The 19,833-nt window shown below is 47.1% G+C and overlaps 1 protein-coding gene across 4 annotated transcripts; it reads left to right on the forward strand.

Annotated features, from left to right (window-relative positions):
- The first annotated feature begins 1,314 nt into the window (after positions 1-1,314).
- On the forward strand, positions 1,315-6,019 carry PJA1 (praja ring finger ubiquitin ligase 1). 4 transcript variants are annotated; one of them, XM_061409843.1, is made up of 3 exons: positions 1,316-1,457; positions 3,790-3,984; positions 4,549-6,019. In XM_061409843.1, the coding sequence occupies exons 2-3, from the start codon at positions 3,857-3,859 to the stop codon at positions 5,576-5,578; spliced, it is 1,158 nt and encodes a 385-aa protein (XP_061265827.1). In that variant the 5' UTR covers positions 1,316-1,457; positions 3,790-3,856; the 3' UTR covers positions 5,579-6,019. The 4 variants fall into 4 exon arrangements, with proteins under 4 accessions (XP_061265824.1, XP_061265825.1, XP_061265827.1 ...); XM_061409840.1 differs by having other exon boundaries at positions 1,315-1,457; positions 3,790-6,019; XM_061409841.1 differs by having other exon boundaries at positions 1,315-1,457; positions 3,796-6,019.
- Positions 6,020-19,833: the final 13,814 nt, after the last annotated feature.

The raw sequence follows: 19,833 nt of genomic DNA on the forward strand, positions 1-19,833 counted from the left end.
ATCTCTCTATATTCCTGTTTATTTTGCAGTCTATTCACTCTATCTATACCAAAACCACTATAACTGCAGACTTTCTGATTTCTATATTTCTAACAATATTTAATGCATGCATTTTAAAATTACATTATTTGGTGTATAAATTTTAGTGGGTATATCTTCTTGGTGAATGAAACAACATGATTTTTTTTAATGCTTTTTACTTTGAGTTCTTAATTTTTCTGATATTAACATTGCTACATGTCTCTTTCCTTCCTTCTTTCCTTCTCTTTTTTCTTTCTAAAATGTCTTCTTTCCCCTTCCTCCATCTTTTCTTCTCTACCTTTTTCTTTCCTTTCTTTCTGTCTTAGGTGAAACATATAAACAGCATATAATTGGATTTCTAAAAACTAAACGCTTAAATTGAGAGTTTGCTTTTACATTTTTTATGGGAGACATTAACCCATAGTACATACTGATATATCTGGATTTATTTCTGACCCCCCTCCCTTTTTAACATACTTTCTTGTTGCCTCTCATCCCATTTCTGCATTTTGTAAGAACGAATTTTTTTCTTTGTTCTACATGCTATTTCTTCAATGGTTTGAAAGTTATACATCCTATTTCTATTCTGTTATTACCCCTAAAACTCCTTGTTCTTCTATTATGTACTTTATTCCCAGTAAAGAACAAAGCTTTGCTATTGTCGTGAACAAAGGTAAGTCTTACATTTGATTCAAGTATTAGAGATACATGTAAAGCACAATATATAAAAAAGACTTTGGAGTTCGGTAAAATTGTGTAAATCCAAAAGGCATAGCTATAATATTTTAAAGGGCAATGCAATTATAAGAATGTGAAGCTATGTTGTGCTGCAATGACTGATCATTTCTTCTGGATAGAGAAGCTCGATTAACAGCAACAATTTGTATGATAAACAGTTCAGTTTGCTTCAACCACCAGGTTAAAAAATTTTCTGCTGACCACAACCCTAAATACAGTGATACTTCCACTACAAATCATAACATAGAACATAGGATAGGGTATATTAATATGATTACTTTCATATCGGAATGAATCAGAAGGAATTTGCAGATTTCACTTTATATCAGACAGCAAGGACAGCAGCCATGCAAACCCCAGAACAGAAGGGTATATGACTAAATGTTTAACATTTGTTACAGCTGGCTGCTGGTTACAGTTTTCGCTGTCCTTTTCTGTATCCTTGACGATTTCATCATTTCAAATGAAATAATGCTTTCGGGCCCACCCTGATTTGTTGAGAGCAGCTGCCGCCCCCGCCACATCAAGGGGGCGGGCCGCCGCGACGCCACAATCACTTCCGCCGCCGCAGCCGCGCCTGCCCCACTGCTGTCTGGAGGGGGAGGAGCTGGAGCCCCGGGAGCAGCGGCTCTGGCGGTTGTGGCGGTTGGAGGTCCTGGAGATCTGTTCTTCCCGAGAACGTGCGGGGTCGCGACTGGGTGAGTGAAAGACTTTATTTCCTCGACCTCTTCAGACGTGACGGTGGGGCCAGTGGCCGAGCGTGAGGGCGAGTGGCCGGGCACCGGGGTAAGGATGTGGGGGTGGGGGGCTCTAGCGAACAGATTTTCGGGCTTACCCCTCGGGAAGGGGTGGGGCGGACGCGGGACCTGACCAAAGAGGGAGGCCTGTGTCCTCCATTGGCCCGATTTAGGACTCATTCTCCATCCCTGGCTCCCGTATGGCCCGGCCCCCGCTCTGGTGGCTTGAGTCGCTGTTCAAGAGGGGAGTGGTGGTCGCGGCCCTCTATGCCTGTCCTCCCCTCTCCTCCTGCCTCCCTTCTTGGCTCCTGTGTGAAGCGACCCGTGGCCTTTCCCCATTTTGCAGTTGTTTTAATGAATGGTAAAGGATGAAGATTTTTAGGCAAATATATTGTTCCAGGAAAAGAAATGCTGTCAGAAAAACAAATCATTCCCAGGGAAAATTGTATCCTCACACTCCCTTTCTTTTCTCCCCCTTCCCTGCCACATTGGTTTGGATCTACTATTTGAGCTGATAAACGTTCCCCTCTCTCATTATGACATTGCGGACCCCCTCCCATCCTAGTGTCTCGCGTGCACGCACAGGGACACACACACGCACATGCCCGCACATACATGGGTGTGTGCACCCGGGCACACATGCACGCGTGCTTGCGTGCGCACACACACACGCACTCACGCATGCCCAAAACCTTCCAATGCAGCTGCCTTACCGCTGCCCCCATACTCAAGGTTCCTGAGTGTCCCCTCCCCCCCACATGCTTGGACACACATGTACAGACACCCTCTCAGACATCGTCACACTCCCCAGTGCCTTCCCCTGAGAGAGACACAGAATGACTGACACACACACAGCCTCCCACCCTCCGGTGCCTTTCCTGCCTGTCACCCCCTTCCACAAACATACCTCCCCTCCTCCCTGTGCCTCTGCGTGCTCTGGTGAGCATACAACACAACACACACACACACCCACACCCTCTGTGAGGCCTTACCCCTTGCCTGCCACTGACACACGTAAGGATATCCTTGGATTGCTGGCTCCTTTTTCCTACACCACTTACACGCGTACTCACCCACGCACTCTTTCACATACCCCTCTCAGGTGCTCCCTGTCTGCTACATATGTCTAGACAGCCTCCTTCGCTGGTCCCTGCCATGCACACACTCACACTCACGTAAATCCCTTGGAACATCCCCCCTTCCTGTCGCCACATCCATGAATACAGATGTTCTTTGATTGCTGGTGCCCACCCACCTGCCACATGCATGTCCCTCTCCAGTGATGTCTCCCCATTGATGCATTTGTTCACACTGACACTTCTCGATTGTTGCCTCCCATTTTGATGAACACACACACAAACTGGAGGACACTCCATTCAATGCCACTATACTTCTCCTGGCCTGCCACAGACACATAAACATAGGCATCCCTCCCTAGAGCTCCAGCCATCACACATCAGAACCACATGCACATTCTCTTTCTATCATACGTTCACATGCCCCTCTCCTCTGAAGCCACACCATGCCTGTCATTTCATACCCACATCCACAATGGGTCTCATTCTGCCCAACAGTCATGCCTTTTCGCATGCTGCTGTCACCAGCCCTTTCCCTTTACAAACACAGGAGTCTTTCCTCTTCATGATTGCTGGTCCCCCTTCCACCTGTCCTGCTCCTCCTGACAGACACCAGGCACTCTCACATACATAGTGATGGTGATCTATATTTTCCACTCTATTCCAGTTTGCATTTCTCCTGTATGTCTACAGGGCTCAGAAAAATGCAGGCACCCCATAAAAAAACCACAGCCATCTTTCCTCTTCCCATGTTGGCACAATTCCAGTGTTTCACCCACCTTCTGAACGTCCAGTCACCCTCCATCTTCCATCAGATTCTCCCATAAGTCTGGCTTTCCTACAAACCCAGTTTTGTAATCATTTTGCCAACATTACAAATGTGTTCCAGTTCTACACCTGACAGTCACTTGAATGCTATTCCAGGCCTTAGAAGAAAGTGAAACTAATTTTAAAGGCCCCTTATTCTTTTTTTTTTCTTTACCTGCTGAAGTGAAAATAAATCTCCCTGCTCCTTTATACTGAACTGATTTGACCTCTCCATCTCCAAAGCGTGTGCAGGGAGCAGGAGCCTTCCCACTCAATCCCCAGCCATATTGGAAACCCTCCTAAATAGAGCAAATGGGTCAGGAATCTAGCAAGCCTATCTGGCCCAAGCCAGCAGGAGGGTGTCAGTCCAATACAGGCAGGAGGTATGGAAGAAGGCATGCTTATGTCAGTTTCAGGCCATCCACAAGCCAGCAAGAAAGGATTTCCAGGCAGACAAAGACGCCATCCGAAGTCCCAATGCACAGATCAGCCCCCAGTCAAACCACCAAGAGGAGCCGATCACCGTTTTCCACCACTCGTCGTAGTTGGGATGACAGCGAGAGCTCAGGAACCAGCCTGAACGCTGATAATGAGGACTACTCCAGGTACCCGCCCAGAGAGTACAGGGCTTCGGGGAGCAGAAGAGGAATGGCTTATGGACATGTTGACTGTTTCGGGGCAGATGATAGTGAGGAGGAGGGGGCTGGGCCTGTTGAGCGAGTGTCAGTGAGAGGGAAAACTGGCAAGTTTAAAGATGATAAGCTGTATGACCCGGAGAAGGGGGCAAGGTCTCTGGCTGGGGTGGCCTCACAGTTCTCTAGTTTTAACCATGATGTGAGAGAGGAGCTTGACAAGTTAGACCCAGCCCCTGCAGCACGGTCCTCTGCTAGCAGAGCTGAGTTCTTGCAGTCAAATAGCATGGCCTCTCAGCCGTCTTCTGCTGAAGGCAAGGTGGTCACAAACAGCAACAACCTGGAGAGGGAGAGACAGGAGCCGAATTTACCTGCATGTCCCAGCAGGGCTCCTGTGAGTATTTGTGGTGGGGAAAACACTCCCAAGAGTGCAGAGGAACCGGTGGTGAGGCCCAAAATCAGAAATCTGGCAAGTCCCAACTGCGTGAAACCAAAAATCTTTTTTGATACCGATGATGATGATGATATGCCACATAGCACTTCCAGGTGGAGGGAGACTGCCAGCGCTGATGAAGGCCACTTGGATGGCCTGGCAAGAAGGAGCGGAGGTGAGGGCTCAAGTGGCTACCCTGAGCCGAAGTACCCCGAAGACAAGAGGGAAGCCAGGAGTGACCAAGTGAAGCCTGAAAAGGTGCCTAGACGGCGACGAACCATGGCCGACCCCGACTTCTGGACATACAGCGATGACTACTACAAATACTTTGAAGAAGACTCTGACAGTGACAAAGAGTGGACTGCGGCTCTGCGTCGCAAGTATCGTGGTCGGGAGCAAAATCTGTCGTCCAGCGGCGAGAGCTGGGAGACTCTGCCGGGAAAAGAAGAGCTTGAAGCCGAGCAAGCCAGAGTGAATGCCAGTGCTGGTGCCAGTGGTGGCACCAGTGGCAACAATGAACTTGAAGAAGTTCGAGGGCCATCTCTCCAGGAAGAGGAAAGGGCATCCCCCGAAGAAGGAGAAGTTCCTTGGCTCCAATACAATGAAAACGAGAGCAGCAGTGAGGGGGATAATGATTCTGGTCAGGAGTTTCTGCAGCCTGGTGTCTTCATGCTGGATGGCAACAACAACCTTGAAGATGACTCTAGTGTCAGTGAAGACCTCGAAGTGGATTGGAGCCTCTTCGATGGGTTTGCGGATGGGTTGGGGGTAGCTGAAGCCATTTCCTACGTGGATCCTCAGTTCCTCACATACATGGCACTTGAAGAACGCCTGGCCCAGGCAATGGAAACTGCCTTGGCACACTTGGAGTCTCTGGCGGTGGATGTGGAGGTGGCCAATCCACCAGCCAGCAAGGAAAGCATCGACACTCTTCCTGAGATCCTGATCACGGAAGATCACAGTGCGGTGGGGCAGGAGATGTGTTGCCCCATCTGTTGCAGTGAATATGCGAAGGGGGAGGTGGCGACGGAGCTGCCATGCCACCACTATTTCCACAAGCCTTGCGTGTCCATCTGGCTTCAGAAGTCAGGCACCTGCCCCGTGTGCCGCTGCATGTTCCCTCCCCCACTTTAAGACCAAGGCTCTTTACTCCTGGTCTGATGATTTTCCCCATCTGAAATCCACAATACTGCAGGAGCCCTCTCCAAATTAACCATTGCAATGAAACCAATCAGTCGATTAATCTCCACCTGTTGATTCCTTGTGATTATTTCCAGTGTGAAAATGGTTGTGTATGATTGCATTACAAAAATCATACTGTGTTTTAGAGGTTAGAAAGGGAAAACCAAATTTTCTAAGTGCTACTTGAGATTGCAGCAAGAAGATGCATTTTCTAACCTGAGCAGTGAAATGTTGCATTTTTTTTTCAGTAGAACATGTTGCTGTTGATTGTAATGTCAAGTTTATCTGTTAAATTTGTCCAAGAGGCATCATCATTTCTGTTGCATGTTATGGGTTAATGTTCCTGTAATTGCAGTGCCGTAAAAGCTTATTAAAGTTCTCCTTTTGGTTTTACATGGTATAGTGGAATTGTTTGGTTTCGTCTAAAACCGTGGTACTAAGTGACTTTATAATTGATCTCTTGCATTTGCCTCCAAAATAGGGTTTTTTGGTGTTCCCACTAGGAAAAAAAAATTAGTTTCATTGGAAATACTGACTCCAACAACAACAAAAGTAAGGGTAATTATTTCTAAAAGTAGGAGTAAAGTGTATGGCTGTTGAACTACTAAAGGGGAAAAGTTTGAGTAAAAAATATTCTGTCAGTCTCTGAGAAGGAAAGAAACAGTGAAAAAGCCTAGTAAAAATAATGATGGTAGGAACACATCCAAACAGACTGTAGAGGTGAAGGAGTTACAATTCTCTTTTAGAAAATAGCAAGTCTCAGAGGGAATGGGTTAAAACTCAAACTGTATGCTGATTGTATACATTAACACAGTGACACAAAAGGAAGAGAGAAATATATGCCAGACAAGTACTATGAAAAACAGAGGTGCCCACCCACACAAAGTGAACAGGTTTGAACCTCTGGCCGTATTGGCTTCAGATCTCTCTCTCTCCAGTGAACATACATTTTCAGGTACAGGTGAAGAACTTCACCTGTTATTTTGACCTTCTTCCACAGAGGTAAGCACTATCCAGGAAATGGTGTGTTTACTTCTCGTCTACCTTTTTTGAAGTGTGTGTGTGCATGTGTATTTGTGTACATATATATGTATATGCCTGTATGTATCTCCATAACCAATATAGAGTTTTTTAAATGGACGTAATTGCTAAAATGTATCATTTTGCAGCTTTATTTTTTTCACTCAGCATTGTTTCTGAGATTTCGTCATTTTGATACATGCCTTTTAACTGCTGTATACTAAATATTCCATTGTACACTTACCACAAGTTATTTATCTATTCTCTCATTGGTGGATATTTAGTTTCTTCCCAGTGTTTTGCAACAGTGAACATAATTAAAAGATGTTCCTCTGTACACATGTGTGAATTTCTTTAGGGGTAAGTACATGGAGGTAAAATTTGGGCATCTTAGGGTTAGAGCATCTTCATTCTAACTAGATATTGCCAAACTGCTGTCCTAAGTGATTGTACTAATTCAGACTCCTCCCAACAGTTGGAGAGCTGTTTTCAGCATCAACAGCTTGGCTATTGCTAACGATCAACCTCACTGGCAATCAGTGCTGTGTAAATTAACTCGACAATGAAACTGATTGTGTCCCTAACGATCAACCTCACTGGCAATCAGTGCTGTGTGAATTAACGCGACAATGAAACTGATTGTGTCCATCAGAAAGTGATAGTTTTTCTTTATGATAATATCTAGTTTGGACTACAAAGAGAAGAAATGGCAGCACTCGTGCTGTGGGTGTGAATGTAACAATAGCAGCCTTTTCAGGGCAGTTTGGGGAGTAGCTTGGTTTCAAAATGTAAAGTGATGCATGTCCCTGAGAGCAAGTTAGATATTTTAGTTGTATGGAGTTAATACTATGCAGCAGTTAAAAATGGTATGCACTGATATGGAAAGATCTCCAAGACATAATGTTAAGTAAAAAAAGCATATTGTGGAGCAATATGTATAATCTTGATGTATTGATAAAATAAAACCTTATAAAGCCAAACTATATATGAAAATGCATAAAAGTGTCTGGAAGGCTGCAAACCTAACTGATGGCAGTGGTTGCCTCTGGGGAGGAAAAGGGACTTGGAAGAAAGTAGTAAGGAATGGGGCTTTTTTTTTTTTTTTAAGTTAATTCTGCTTGATATTTTTTTCTGTGTCAGTGTTTTTCCATGACTGTTAACAAAATAAGTCAAATCAAAAAAGTTTCCAATTGATAAAAAATAAAGGATTTTTCTCTCACTGTAAGCACAGAAACCTGTGGTGGAAGCCACAGTCCTTTTTTCCTGTAACTGGTCAAGCTGCTATTTATAACTTCGTCTCCCAGTCATTCTGTGTTCCCCCTTGGCCTTCAGCCAGCACCTCAGCTGTCATGATGTCTCAGAAGTCTGTGACCCTGGGGGCCCCCATAGGGTGGGGTTGTGGTAGTTGGCCTAACATTAACCTTTGTGGTGTCCTGACTGGCACCACACAAGAAGATGTGTTAAGAACCCCCTTAGGTCCTGATTGCCTTCCTCCCTGCTCCTTGTGGAGCGGCAGCCCCAGTTTTCCTTAGTCAGCCTTGGTACATCCATGGAAAGGGACCTCTCCCCAGGGCCTGTGTGAGGAGCCTATCACTGTGGAGGGTCATGCCAGAGGTGAGACTCTCCCAACTGGAAACACCAACAAGGCCCGAGACACAGGCCCAGGGCCCACACAGTGTGAGCTGATGCCTCAGTCTCAGCACAAAAGACCCTTATGCCTGTTTGGAGGGACGAAAGCAGAGGAGCCCAGGTCTTGGAGCATTTGCTCCTGTGGTGCTGAGGGTGGTGGTGGCCCAGGGGGCAGGATTGGCCCTGCCCTTGGCTGCCCATTTCCCTTGTTCTTGCCAGTTTCTAACCCTCTATCCTCTCTGACAATTCCCCAAGCTTCCCCATAGCTTTCCAATAAAACCGTTCTGCTTAAATTAACTAAAGTTGGTTTCTGTTGTTTGTAACTAAGAACCTCAAATGGCACACTTACCAACACCATAGCCCACTTTTGGGCCTGTTTTCCTAGTCATACAAGATACCCCAAATGACCAAGGGTCAGGTGATTTCAATTTACAGTGCTGCTGCCGCTGTTCTTGAGTCACTAATCATGCCTGACTCTTTGTGACCCTGTGGACTGTAGCCCTCCAGGCTCCTCTGTCCTTGGGGTTCTCCAGGCAATAATACTGGAGTGGGTTGCCATTTCCTTCTCCAGGAGATCTTCCCAACCCAGAGACTGAATGCTCATCTCCTGCTTGGCGGGTGGATTCTTTACCACTGAGCCACCTGGGAAGCCCTTGTTTGCAGGTCAGTGAACCCCTTATTGGCACTTCCTGCTGTGGTTCTAGAACAGTAGGCTTTGGGGACCACTACACACAAAGCAGTTATTTTTGAGGGTAAATTATTTGGTGTATTCATCAAATGTGCCACCCATCACACTGGACATCTTGATTTCCTGGATGTGAAATAAATAGCCTCCCATTTTGGTCACTAATTTGGAGCAGAAACCACTTCATCTTGTAAAAGAGCACCTCAGCTTCCTGAGGTGGTCCCCACAACTGGCGCTACTGCTGAGCCATCATAAGGGTTTTCCTTGCTCTAAGGCACAACCTTCTCTCACCCTCTGTTCCAGCTAGATCCTTCTATTAATTCATTTGTGTCTGGATCTCTGACCTGAAATGTCCTTCCCAGCCCTGTCCATTCCATCCACTCTCTAACAAGCCCTGTTCACGTGCCAGTTCCTGAAAAGATTATTTTTTGATAGCTCTAGCTCCTTTCCTCTCTGCGTTCTATCCCGGTGAGTCCTCGTGGTCAGGAGCTCTCTGTGTCTGACTCATTTCCATAGTCCTGGCACTCAGTACCAAAAACCTTTGCTGACAGGATGAATGAATCCCCCCACCAAGGTAGGCTCAGAGCAGGGGCTATGCTCAGAGAACCGGGGAGGTGTTTCAGTGAGCTGACCCCCAGGTGCATGTGACCTGGCTTCAGCCCCATCCCCACCCACAGCCTCTTCAGGCCCTGCCCCCTCCTTCTCCCCTTCATCCCCATTGGCCACTCCTTACACCCTTTGTCCCATTTTCTGTTTGTCCTCGTATAGAGCAAGCCAGGTTCTGGGACCCTTGAGCAATACTTTCAGCCTGCCTTGGCATTGACATCTGCAGAATGAGACTTTGCTGCAGGTTTCTGCTGACCCCTGCATGCCTCTTATACTATTTCTGCCCTCTGGACCTCACTATCCCAAAGAGGGATGGAGAATGTTAGTGAGGGTTTATAATCCCTGCCATTTGGATAAGATTTCTCCAGACCTCTTTACACTCAGTGATGTCCCTGGACCCTCCCGTCAACCCCAGGAGGTGAACCGTCAGGAGACCGAGGTTCAGAAGGGAGAGTAGGAGTACGTGTGCATGGCTGGGATGTCTTTTCTGTGCCTGGCCTGGTCTCAATGTGGCGAGGAGCAGGTAGGGGTCTTGGCCTCAGCATAAAAGTCCAGCCTGGTTCCAGTTTGACCCCATTCAGGGATGCTGGCCACAGGCAATCCAGGCTGTCAGCCTCCCAACAGCTCAGTGAGGGATCAGGCAAGAGAAACCTGGGGGCGCCCAGACAGGAGGACACTAGGCTTTTCGGTGGGAGGAAGAGGAGAAACAAGACCCAGATTGTAGGGGAGTTCTTCCACAGCAGCTAAGGACTAGAAGCCAGGAACCCCTTACAGAGAGTTGGAGGAATATGGCCCAAGCAGGGGCTGGGAGCCAGTCTGAAGGAAGGTAGGGACTGAGCACCAAACACATGAAGACAAATGTCCAGGGACCTAGAGGAAGCAAGCCCAAGGCTAAAGCTTAGCCCTTCCCTCAAAAAGCTCATAGTCTAGGCTGGGAAACAGATATGTAAAGAGAGGCTTACAGTCTACCGTGCAAAGCACTGTGTGGAGGCAAACATGGGTGACCGGCAGGAGTCATCCCATGGAGGCAAAGAGCTGTGCTGGCTGTCCTGGGCAGGGGGCGCTGGTCCTTGTAGGCATCCTGGATGAAACCACTCTGAAAGCATGAATAGGCATTAAGCAGGTGAAGAAAGGAGGGAAGGAGGGAAGGATAGACCCTTTCCAGTGTCTTCTGTTGGTGGGAGTGCCAATCGGTTTGTTTGAAAGCCTCTTTAGTGAAATATGGGCTTTCCTGGTGGCTCAGATGGTAAAGAATCTGTCTGCAATGCAGGAGACCTGAGTTTGATCCCTGGGTTGGGAAAATCCTCTGGAAAAGGGAATGGCAACCCACGCCAGTGTTCTTGCCTGGAGAATCCCATGGACAGAGGAGCCAGGGGGCTACAGTCCATGGGGCCACAAAGAGTAGGACACGACTGAACACTTTGACTTTAGTGGAATATATTAACATTTAAAATCCTCATGCTTTCTGATCCAGCAGCTCCCCTAGTAGAATTTCTCCTCCATGAGCAAAAGCACAAGGTTGTTTGTACAAGGATATTTATTGTTGCATTGTTTGTAGTAGCAAAAAACCAGAAAGCATGTCAATGTCCATCACTAGGGGCCTGGTTAAATAAATTACGGCACAGCTATCGGATGCTTTGCTAGACAGCATGAGGCAGACGTACAGCTATTGCAGTGTGAGTATCCCAAAACCAAGAAGTTAAAAGTGAGTCATAGAAGTGGGCACAGTTACCAGGCAGGTTTCACAGAGGATACATGCACGTTAGTGCTTTCCTGTACATAGACTGTCTCTGGAAAGATACACAAGAAACAGGCACTGAGGTCAGGGGCGAGGAGCCCCATCCTTTACTGTATACCCTTTGTCCCTTTGGAGTTTTTGTTAATTTGATATTTTTAAACCCTTGTATACATGAACAATAGAGAGAAAAGAGGGAGGGAGGGAGGAGGGCAGAGACCTCTGGTGAAGGCAACTGAATGAACAAAGTCAGGGGCGTGACATAGCAAGGTGTGTGTGCATGGCCCCCTCAGGAACCAAAAACTTCAACGTAAGCAAGCTTATCGAGAGAAGAACCGCAAGTTCGGCTGAGGACACAGTGTGGGGCTGGAGGGTGGCCCAACACCTAAACCATGTCCACTAACATCTCAGGTATGTAAAAGAGATGTCCAGATTGTATATGTGCGTAACAGAGGAACTATCAGGAAATCTACCTCAGCCGTCACGTTAGCTAACAGTGGTAAGATTACAGGTAATTTTCTTTCCCTTTTGAGGGCATTTCTCAAATTCTCTTCAGCAAGCAGGTGATCAGAGCAAAAAAGGGAAAAACGAAACTGGAATGTTCCTAGAACACTGACTCAAGCCTCTCAAAGCTGGCTCTTCCTGATGGAGGCCAGGCAGGCTTCGGGCAGTTCAGGCTAGCGAGAGACCAGGGCATTTGGAATCAGGCTTTCGTCAGAAACAATTTTCATGCTAATTCACTGTGAGTGGTGAGCACAGCACACACCCTTTCTCAGCCTTGGTTTGCTTATTTGTAAAATGGGACAAAAGAATCCCTATCTTATAGGGTGGCTGGAATGAGCAAAGGAAATAACAGATGGACAGAATACACTACACTGTATAAGCATAAGGGGATGGTTGTTATTGGTTGTTATCATTTCTTCTGGCTCTTTTTTTTTTTTTTTTTGCTGGAGCTGCAGGAGCCTGGGGCTCAGAAGAAAAGCCACTACTCCCTGGGTAGAAAGAATGCCCCCACATACATCATTCTCTCTTCAGCAACTGAGCAAGGCTGACTCCGGATGCCTGGCCCTGGTCTGGAGAAAAATACTTAGCAGGAGTCCAACATTCCCTTTGGAAGCAGAGTGCGGCGAGATGGGGGAGGAGGAGGAAGCAAAATGTTTGCTATTTTTTTTCTGTGCAATTGACTCTGCTGGCCGAGGCCCTTTGCTAACCACTGTCTGTATGCACAGATGGCGGCTGAGCCCCTCTCGTGAAGGGCTTGGCTTCCTGTTGAGCGTGCCCACCCCATCCAGGCCCGCTGAGGAATGTGGGCTGGTCCCAGCTGGATGGGCTCTGTGTCTGCCCTGGCCCCTCCCTGAGCCCTGGCCTGACCCCTCCTCAGGCCTGGATGAAGGAGCTTCTGTGTCCTGGGGCCCTGCCTGATTAGGCACGGTTGCTGCACTCACTCCTCCCTCACAGGCTGGGCACCGGGAAAGAAAAGCCTGAGGCTTGCAGAGTCCTCCCGGCTAAGAGTGAAGCTCTTCTGGGTCTGTGGGAGTCGGAAGTTCCCACTGGTCTCTTTGTCCCTAAGTGAAGGGGTCCCAGAGTGACAGGTTCAGGCTGGCAAGGGTGGGAGCTTCTTTGTTGGGGCTCTTAGTGAAAGCCTAGACCATATACCTGCGTATCTGATGGACCCCCAGTCCTGATCCTGTGTGGGTTCTACAGAAGTAAAGCTTCTTTCATCGGCTGCAGGCAGGTAGAGGGGTAAGGCCAGTGGTCACCAAAGTGTATCATTAGAGTGTTAAAAAGAACCTTCCTTCACAGCCACGGGTGGGGGGCTGGGGCTTTGTCTTTTCTGTTTTTGTTTTTTCTCTTCTCTGCGTTTAAAACTACTTGTTAGGTCTGGTCCTTGAGTGAGTCACTTCACCACTCTGGGCCTCAGTTTTCTTCACCAGTAAAATGGGACAATAACGTCATGGGACCACTGTGAAGAGGACATGAGGGACTAGTGTGGTGGCCATATATAGGAGACCCTCTAGAAGTGGCATTTCTTTTCCATATTTACTAAGCACTTCCTTTTGTGGAACACTGGGGAGTGCAGAGAGACCAAGACCATCTCTGCCCTCAACAGTTTCAGCGGTTTGAGTCCCCTTGGCCTCTAGTCCAGGTTTAACCTTGAGCCCTGATTCTGCAGGGGATTCTAGCCCATCCCCTAGACTCAGGTATTGCTTTGGTCCTATTAGATTTCAAGGCTCAGGCTTCCTTCTGCCTCAGCCCAGCAGCTGGAGCCCACAGCTTAGAGACAGTCCTCCCTGGGCAGCCTGCCAACCTGCTACCAAATACTTCCAGAAGTATTCAATATATTGCACACTTTTCACAACAGCTCTGCAAAGGAGGTGCACCGATCACCAGTCTCAAAGATACCTGCTTTCAGGTCCCAGGTGTGCATTTCACTTACCCTGTGATCTTGGGCAAGTGCCTTAACCTGTCCATGCCTCAGTTTTCTCATCAGTGAAATGAGAGTTCCATAATAGTAGCTCCCTTTGAGGGGCAGTTGAAAGTGCTGAAAACAGTGCCTGATGCATATTAAGCTTTCAAAACCTGTTAACTGCTATCCTTAGGAAACTAAGGCTCGATCAGGAAAATGACCTGCTCAAGGTCACACAGCTAGGAAACGGCAGAGCTGGGGCTGGTGCCAAACCTTACTGATAGTAACAAATCTACCACCCTTTGCCTCCTACCTTTTGGATTTCTGGATTCTTCACCTGGATTTATTATGCCAGGCCTCTGCTAGCTAATCAGGACTGTGCTAGATTTCTTATGCGGACTTCTTGGCAGGGCCTTTGCAAGCATCCACTGCCTCCCAGGCAGGCCTCCTTCTGGGCTCCGATAATTTGGTTTATCATCAGGCCCTGCTTCACTCCATACTTTAAATAATAAAATTAAGCATGCTAATAGAACACTGTGCTTGCACTTTAAACATATATATAAATATTAAAATACATAAAAAATGGGTATCAATCCTCATAGTAGCCCTACGAGGTAGGTGCTATCATTACTCCCATTTTCCATGTGAGAAAACCAAAGCACAGACAGATTAAGTGATTTGCCTGAGGTCTCACAGCTACGAGTGGTAGAGCCAGAAATCAAACCCAGGCACTGCTCTTAACTGTTCTGCTCAGTGGGAAGAGTTTTGGAAATTGGTTCATCCAGGGAGCCCCATCCCACTGCAGTGAACTTAGACATGTCAGGCACAAAACTCCATGGGAGCACGAGTCAGTCAGATTTGTTCACAGCTGAATAGTCAATGGCTATAGCACAGTGCATGGCACATGATAGATGCTTACAAAATCATTGTTCAATGAATGAATGAATGAGAGAGTGCTGGCCTTGGGGAGTGAGAGTAGAGACAGATTGATTCAAGAGATAAGAGGGAAAACTGACCAGATTAGGAAACTGATCCAATTGGGGGGTATGAGGAAGTCTTGGATGACTCCCAAGATTTAGGCTTTTGGGTGACTGGATGATGAGGTCATTGACTAAGATAAGAGCCCTATAGGAGGGACAGAATGCAGGGGTGGGGAGAATGGCATTGATGAATTCAGTTTAGGATGTTGAGTTTGAGGTGCCTTTGAGACATGCCAGGGGTGTCCAGGAGGCTGTTGGATGCAAAGCTCCAAACTTAGAAGAGGGATTTGGGCCTTTGCCCAGCCCCCTCCCATTGCCCCACCCCCTTCAATCACACTCTAAACCTCCCCAGCGGCCTTTACTCTTCCTACTGGGAAGGAAAGGAAGGAATCTTTGATGGTGGGAATGGCGTGTGTGGGGGGGTGCTTTTCTAAGCCAAACAAACGCATACACAGTGCCTGCTTGTTGAGGATCAGCTTGCCTGGCTCTGGGCACATGTCGGCTGGCTTCCAGAGTGGACCCCCCTCCCACCACCCGCCAGCCCCTGCCGCCTGTTCCCTGCCAAGGTGAGCTCTGACAGGGCGACTTGTCATCTTTTCAACACCTCATTTTTCCCTCCTTACTCACTGCCCGGGGAGAAGTCCTTCCTGTTTGCACACCTCGGGGGGCTAGGCCAGGAGGAGGAACAAAAACAGCCTTCATGGTGCAGGGGGAGGGGAGGGCAAAGGGAGAGGACTCCGGGAGAGGAAGAGAGGGAAGACATGGAGGGGAGGAGGAGGGGAAAAACGAGGTTACAGACTCAGCTCCTGCCTCCGCTCAGCGAGCCCATCACACAACACACACACACACACACACACACACACACACACACACACACACTCTTCCCTCATAGAGTCCTGGCACTAGAGAGACTCATCCCCAAGTCACCCAAGGAGGTCAGGATCCAAGCTGGCTTTAGAAACTAGCTATCCCATCTTCCCTACCTCCAGCCCAGGTTTGGGCCTGGAGTTGCACAACTCAGAATCTCCTGGCTCCATCTCCACCCCCAGCCTCCTGCTCCCTCACCCTGTATCTCTGGGGGTCCAGCTCAGTGGGTCTGCACACCGGGCCCCGGCCCCCGGGCTCCTGTACCCCCATCCCCTCCCCACTCCTGAGAGCCCCGCCCCCATGGGCCGCCGACCTGCAGGTAATCCCCTTCCTTTTCCTCCCCTGGCAGCTCCAGCCCCTTCCAATTAGCCCAGTCTCCGATCTCCTCCGCTGGGAACAGCCACCCCTCCACCCCTTCCCTCACTCTGCTCCCAAGTGGGGAGCCCCGCTCCCAGGCTTGGCCGCCCCATTCAAGGCGCCCTCCTCTATTGTCTCCGCCTGCTAGTAACCTGGGCCATTAGCATTTCTAAAGCCCACTTCTCCTGGTCCCGGCTTTGGCTCAGCTTGGGCAGAGGAACTTAGCCCTATAGAACAACAATTCCAACTAACCTTCAAGAGCACTTTGGAGTATATAATTCACGTTTCTATATAGCCATTTCATTTGCTTCTCACAACAGCCCTTAGCGGTGGGACACTGACATCCCAAGAAGTTCGGTGATTTGCCCAAGGTCACAAAGTAAGTTCTAAAGCCAAGATTTCAACTCAGGTTTGTCTCATGCCAGAGGCCACATTCTTTCCACTACACCACCTTGCCTCTGTCAGAATGAGCTTGCTTCTGCTCAGCTGGGCTTTCTTAAAGGGTAGGTATGGAGGCTTGATGCTCCTGGGTGATGGTTGCTGGATTCAGTCTGCAGGGGAGGTCCTGGGTGGTTTCCCTGTTGCCGCTAACTCTAGGATTCCTAGGTGGTGACACAGCCTGGCTTAAAACGCAGTATAGAGAAGTGGTTAAATGCTCTGGAGCCAGATGCTAGGTTCAGATCCTGGCTCTGCAGGGTGGTTTTAGATAAGTGACTTTGTGCCTCAGTGTTCTCTTCTATACGATGAGGAGAATAATAAGGGTACGTGCCTCATAAGGTCGTAGTGAATATTAGTGAGTTAATATGAGTAAAGTACATAGAATAGTACCTGGACATCACTATAGGAGCCTGGTAGCATTACAATGTGCTCGTCTACAATTCTGAAATCTGGAACAACATGGAGTGAACAGAGAATAGTGAGAATAGTTTTATTATCAGATAGCCTAGGGTTCAAATCCTGGCTCTGCCATTTACTAGCTGTGCGACTTTGGCTAAATGACTTACCCTCTCTGGGCCTTAGGAATAAAATGGAGATAACCATGGTTCTCACTTTCCAGAGTTGTTATTAAGACTGAGATTTGTCAAGTATTTTCCCAAAAGGAAGAGTGTCATATACATTTTGTGTTTTAAAATTATTATTAATAATTCTGTTCAAGACCCTATTTAAGATCTTTAAATCCTTTGCCTCTTCTTGCCTCACCTCTGACTCAGAATGCCTGTTATCCCTCCTAGGCTCCAGTTGTTTCCTAGTGTCTGGTCTACTCCAGGACCATGGTAGACAAAGCATTTTCTGAGCTTCCACTTGGACACTGAATGTGCTGAAGATAGCCAGAGGCCACCAGGAATTTGCACATTTGCACTTCTGTTTTCTAGGTAAGCTCAACACTTGGAAGTTTATAGACTCTGTTTGCAGCTGTTAGTTATGGCACCAGGGCCTCCCTTACAACCATTCTGGGTCACAGTAGCACAGGGCAGGCTCCACTAAGTCCCACCTTGCAGATGGGGGAAGAAACTTGCCTGTACTTCCCGTGGCCAAGAGCTGAGACCAAGTCTTGAAACAATGCTCTCATGGGTAATGCAGAAACTAAACACCCTTTTTTTGTATTCTGGTACCCACTGCAAAATGCTACTCCTCTAAAAAAACTTATCCTGGCCTATTTCACCTCTATAAACAAAATCTTGCATCATCACTGAAAAATAATTTCATGAACTGGAAGTAGAATACCTATTTTAATTCTACAGACATTTGACCTTGGTGATAAGAAGGTCTGATCACATGGACCACTGCCTTTTCTAACTCAATTAAACTATGAGCCAGGCTGTGTAGGGCCACCCAAGATGGACAGGTCATGGTGGAGAGTTCCGACAAAACATGGTCCACTGGAGAAGGGAATGGCAAACCACTTCAGTATTCTTGCCTTGAGAACCCCATGAACAGTATGAAAAGGCAAAATGATAGGATACTGAAAGAGGAACTCCCCAGGTCAGTAGGTACCCAATATGCTACTGGAGATTAGTGGAGAAATAACTCCAGAAAGAATGAAGGGATGGAGCCGAAGCAAAAACAATACCCAGCTGTGGATGTGACTGGTGATAGAAGCAAGGTCCAATGCTGTAAAGAGCAATATTGCATAGGAACCTGGAATGTCAGGTCCATGAATCAAGGTAAGAGAAAAGAAGAGAAGCTAACAGCAAAGGAGAAAAGGAAAGGAAAAGATATAAGCATCTGAACGCAGAGTTCCAAAGAATAGCAAGGAGCGATAAGAAAGCCTTCCTCAGTGATCAATGCAAAGAAATAGAGGAAAATAATAGAATGGGAAAGACTAGAGATCTCTTCAAGAAAATCAGAGATACCAAGGGAACATTTCATGCAAAGATGGGCACAATAAAGGACAGAAATGGTAGGGACCTAACAGAAGCAGAAGATATTAAGAAGAGGTGGCAAGAATACAGAAGAACTATACAAAAAAGATCTTCATGACCCAGATAACCATGATGGTGTGATCACTCACCTAGAGCCAGACATCCTAGAATGTAAAGTCAAGTGGGTCTTAGGGAGCATCGCTACAAACAAAGCTAGTGGAAGTGATGGAATTCCAGCTGAGCTATTTCAAATCCTAAAAGATGAAGCTATGAAAATGCTGTGCTCAACATGCCAGCAAATTCGGAAAACTCAGCAGTGGCCACAGGACTGTAAAGGTCAGTTTTCATTCCAATCCCAAAGAAAGGCAATGCCAAAGAACGTTCAAACTACTGCACAATTGCACTCATCTCATACGCTAGCAAAGTAGTGCTCAAAATTCTCCAAGCCAGGCTTTAGCAGTATGTGAATGGTGAACATGCAGATGTTCAAGCTGGATTTAGAAAAGGCAGAGGAACCAGAGATCAAATCACCAACATTCGCTGGATCATTGAGAAAGCAAGAGAGTTCCAGAAAAACAAATACTTCTGCTTTATTGACTATGCCAAAGCCTTTGACTGTGTGGATCACAACAAACTATGGAAAATTCTTCAACAGATGGGAATACCAGACCACCTTACCTGCCTTCTGAGAAATCTGTATGCAGGTCAAGAAGCAGCCGTTAGAACTAACTGGTCATGGAACAATAGGCTGGTTCCAAATCAGGCAAGGAGTACGTCAAGGCTGTATATTGTCACCCTGCTTGTTTAACTTATATGCAGAGTACATCATGAGAAATGCTGGGCTGGATAAAGCACAAGCTGGAATCAAGATTTCCAGGAGAAATATCAATAACCTCAGATACACAGATGACACCACCCTTATGGCAGAAAGCAAAGGAGAACTAAAGAGCCTCTTGGTGAAAGTGAGAGAGGAGAGTGAAAAAGTTGGCTTAAAATTCAACATTCAGAAAACTAAGATCATGGCATCTGGTCCCATCACTTCATGGCAGATAGATGGGGAAACAATGGAAATGGTGAGAGACTTTATTTTCTTGGGCTCCAAAATGACTACAGATGGTGACTGCAGCCATGAAATTAAAAGATGCTTGCTCTTTGGAAGAAAAGCCATGATCAACCTAGACAGCATATTAAAAAGCAGAGACATTACTTTGCCGACAACGGTCCATCTAGTCAAAGCTATGGTTTTTCCAGTAGTCATGTATGGATGTGAGAGCTGGACTGTAAGAAAGCTGAGCACCAAAGAATTGATGCTTTTGAACTGTGGTGTTGGAGAAGACTCTTGAGAGTCCTTTGGATTGCAAGGAGATCAAACCAGTCAATCCTGAAGGAAATCAGTCCTGAATATTCATTGGAAGGACTGATGCTGAAGCTGAAACTCCAATACTTTGGCCGTCTGATGTGAAGAACTGACTCATTGGAAAAGATCCTTATACTGGGAAAGATTGAAGGCAGGAAGAGAAGGAGATTACAGAGGATGAGATGGTTGGATGGCATCACT

Source organism: Bos javanicus, chromosome X (genome assembly GCF_032452875.1).
Source record: "Bos javanicus breed banteng chromosome X, ARS-OSU_banteng_1.0, whole genome shotgun sequence".
Classification (NCBI taxonomy): Eukaryota; Metazoa; Chordata; class Mammalia; order Artiodactyla; family Bovidae; genus Bos; species Bos javanicus.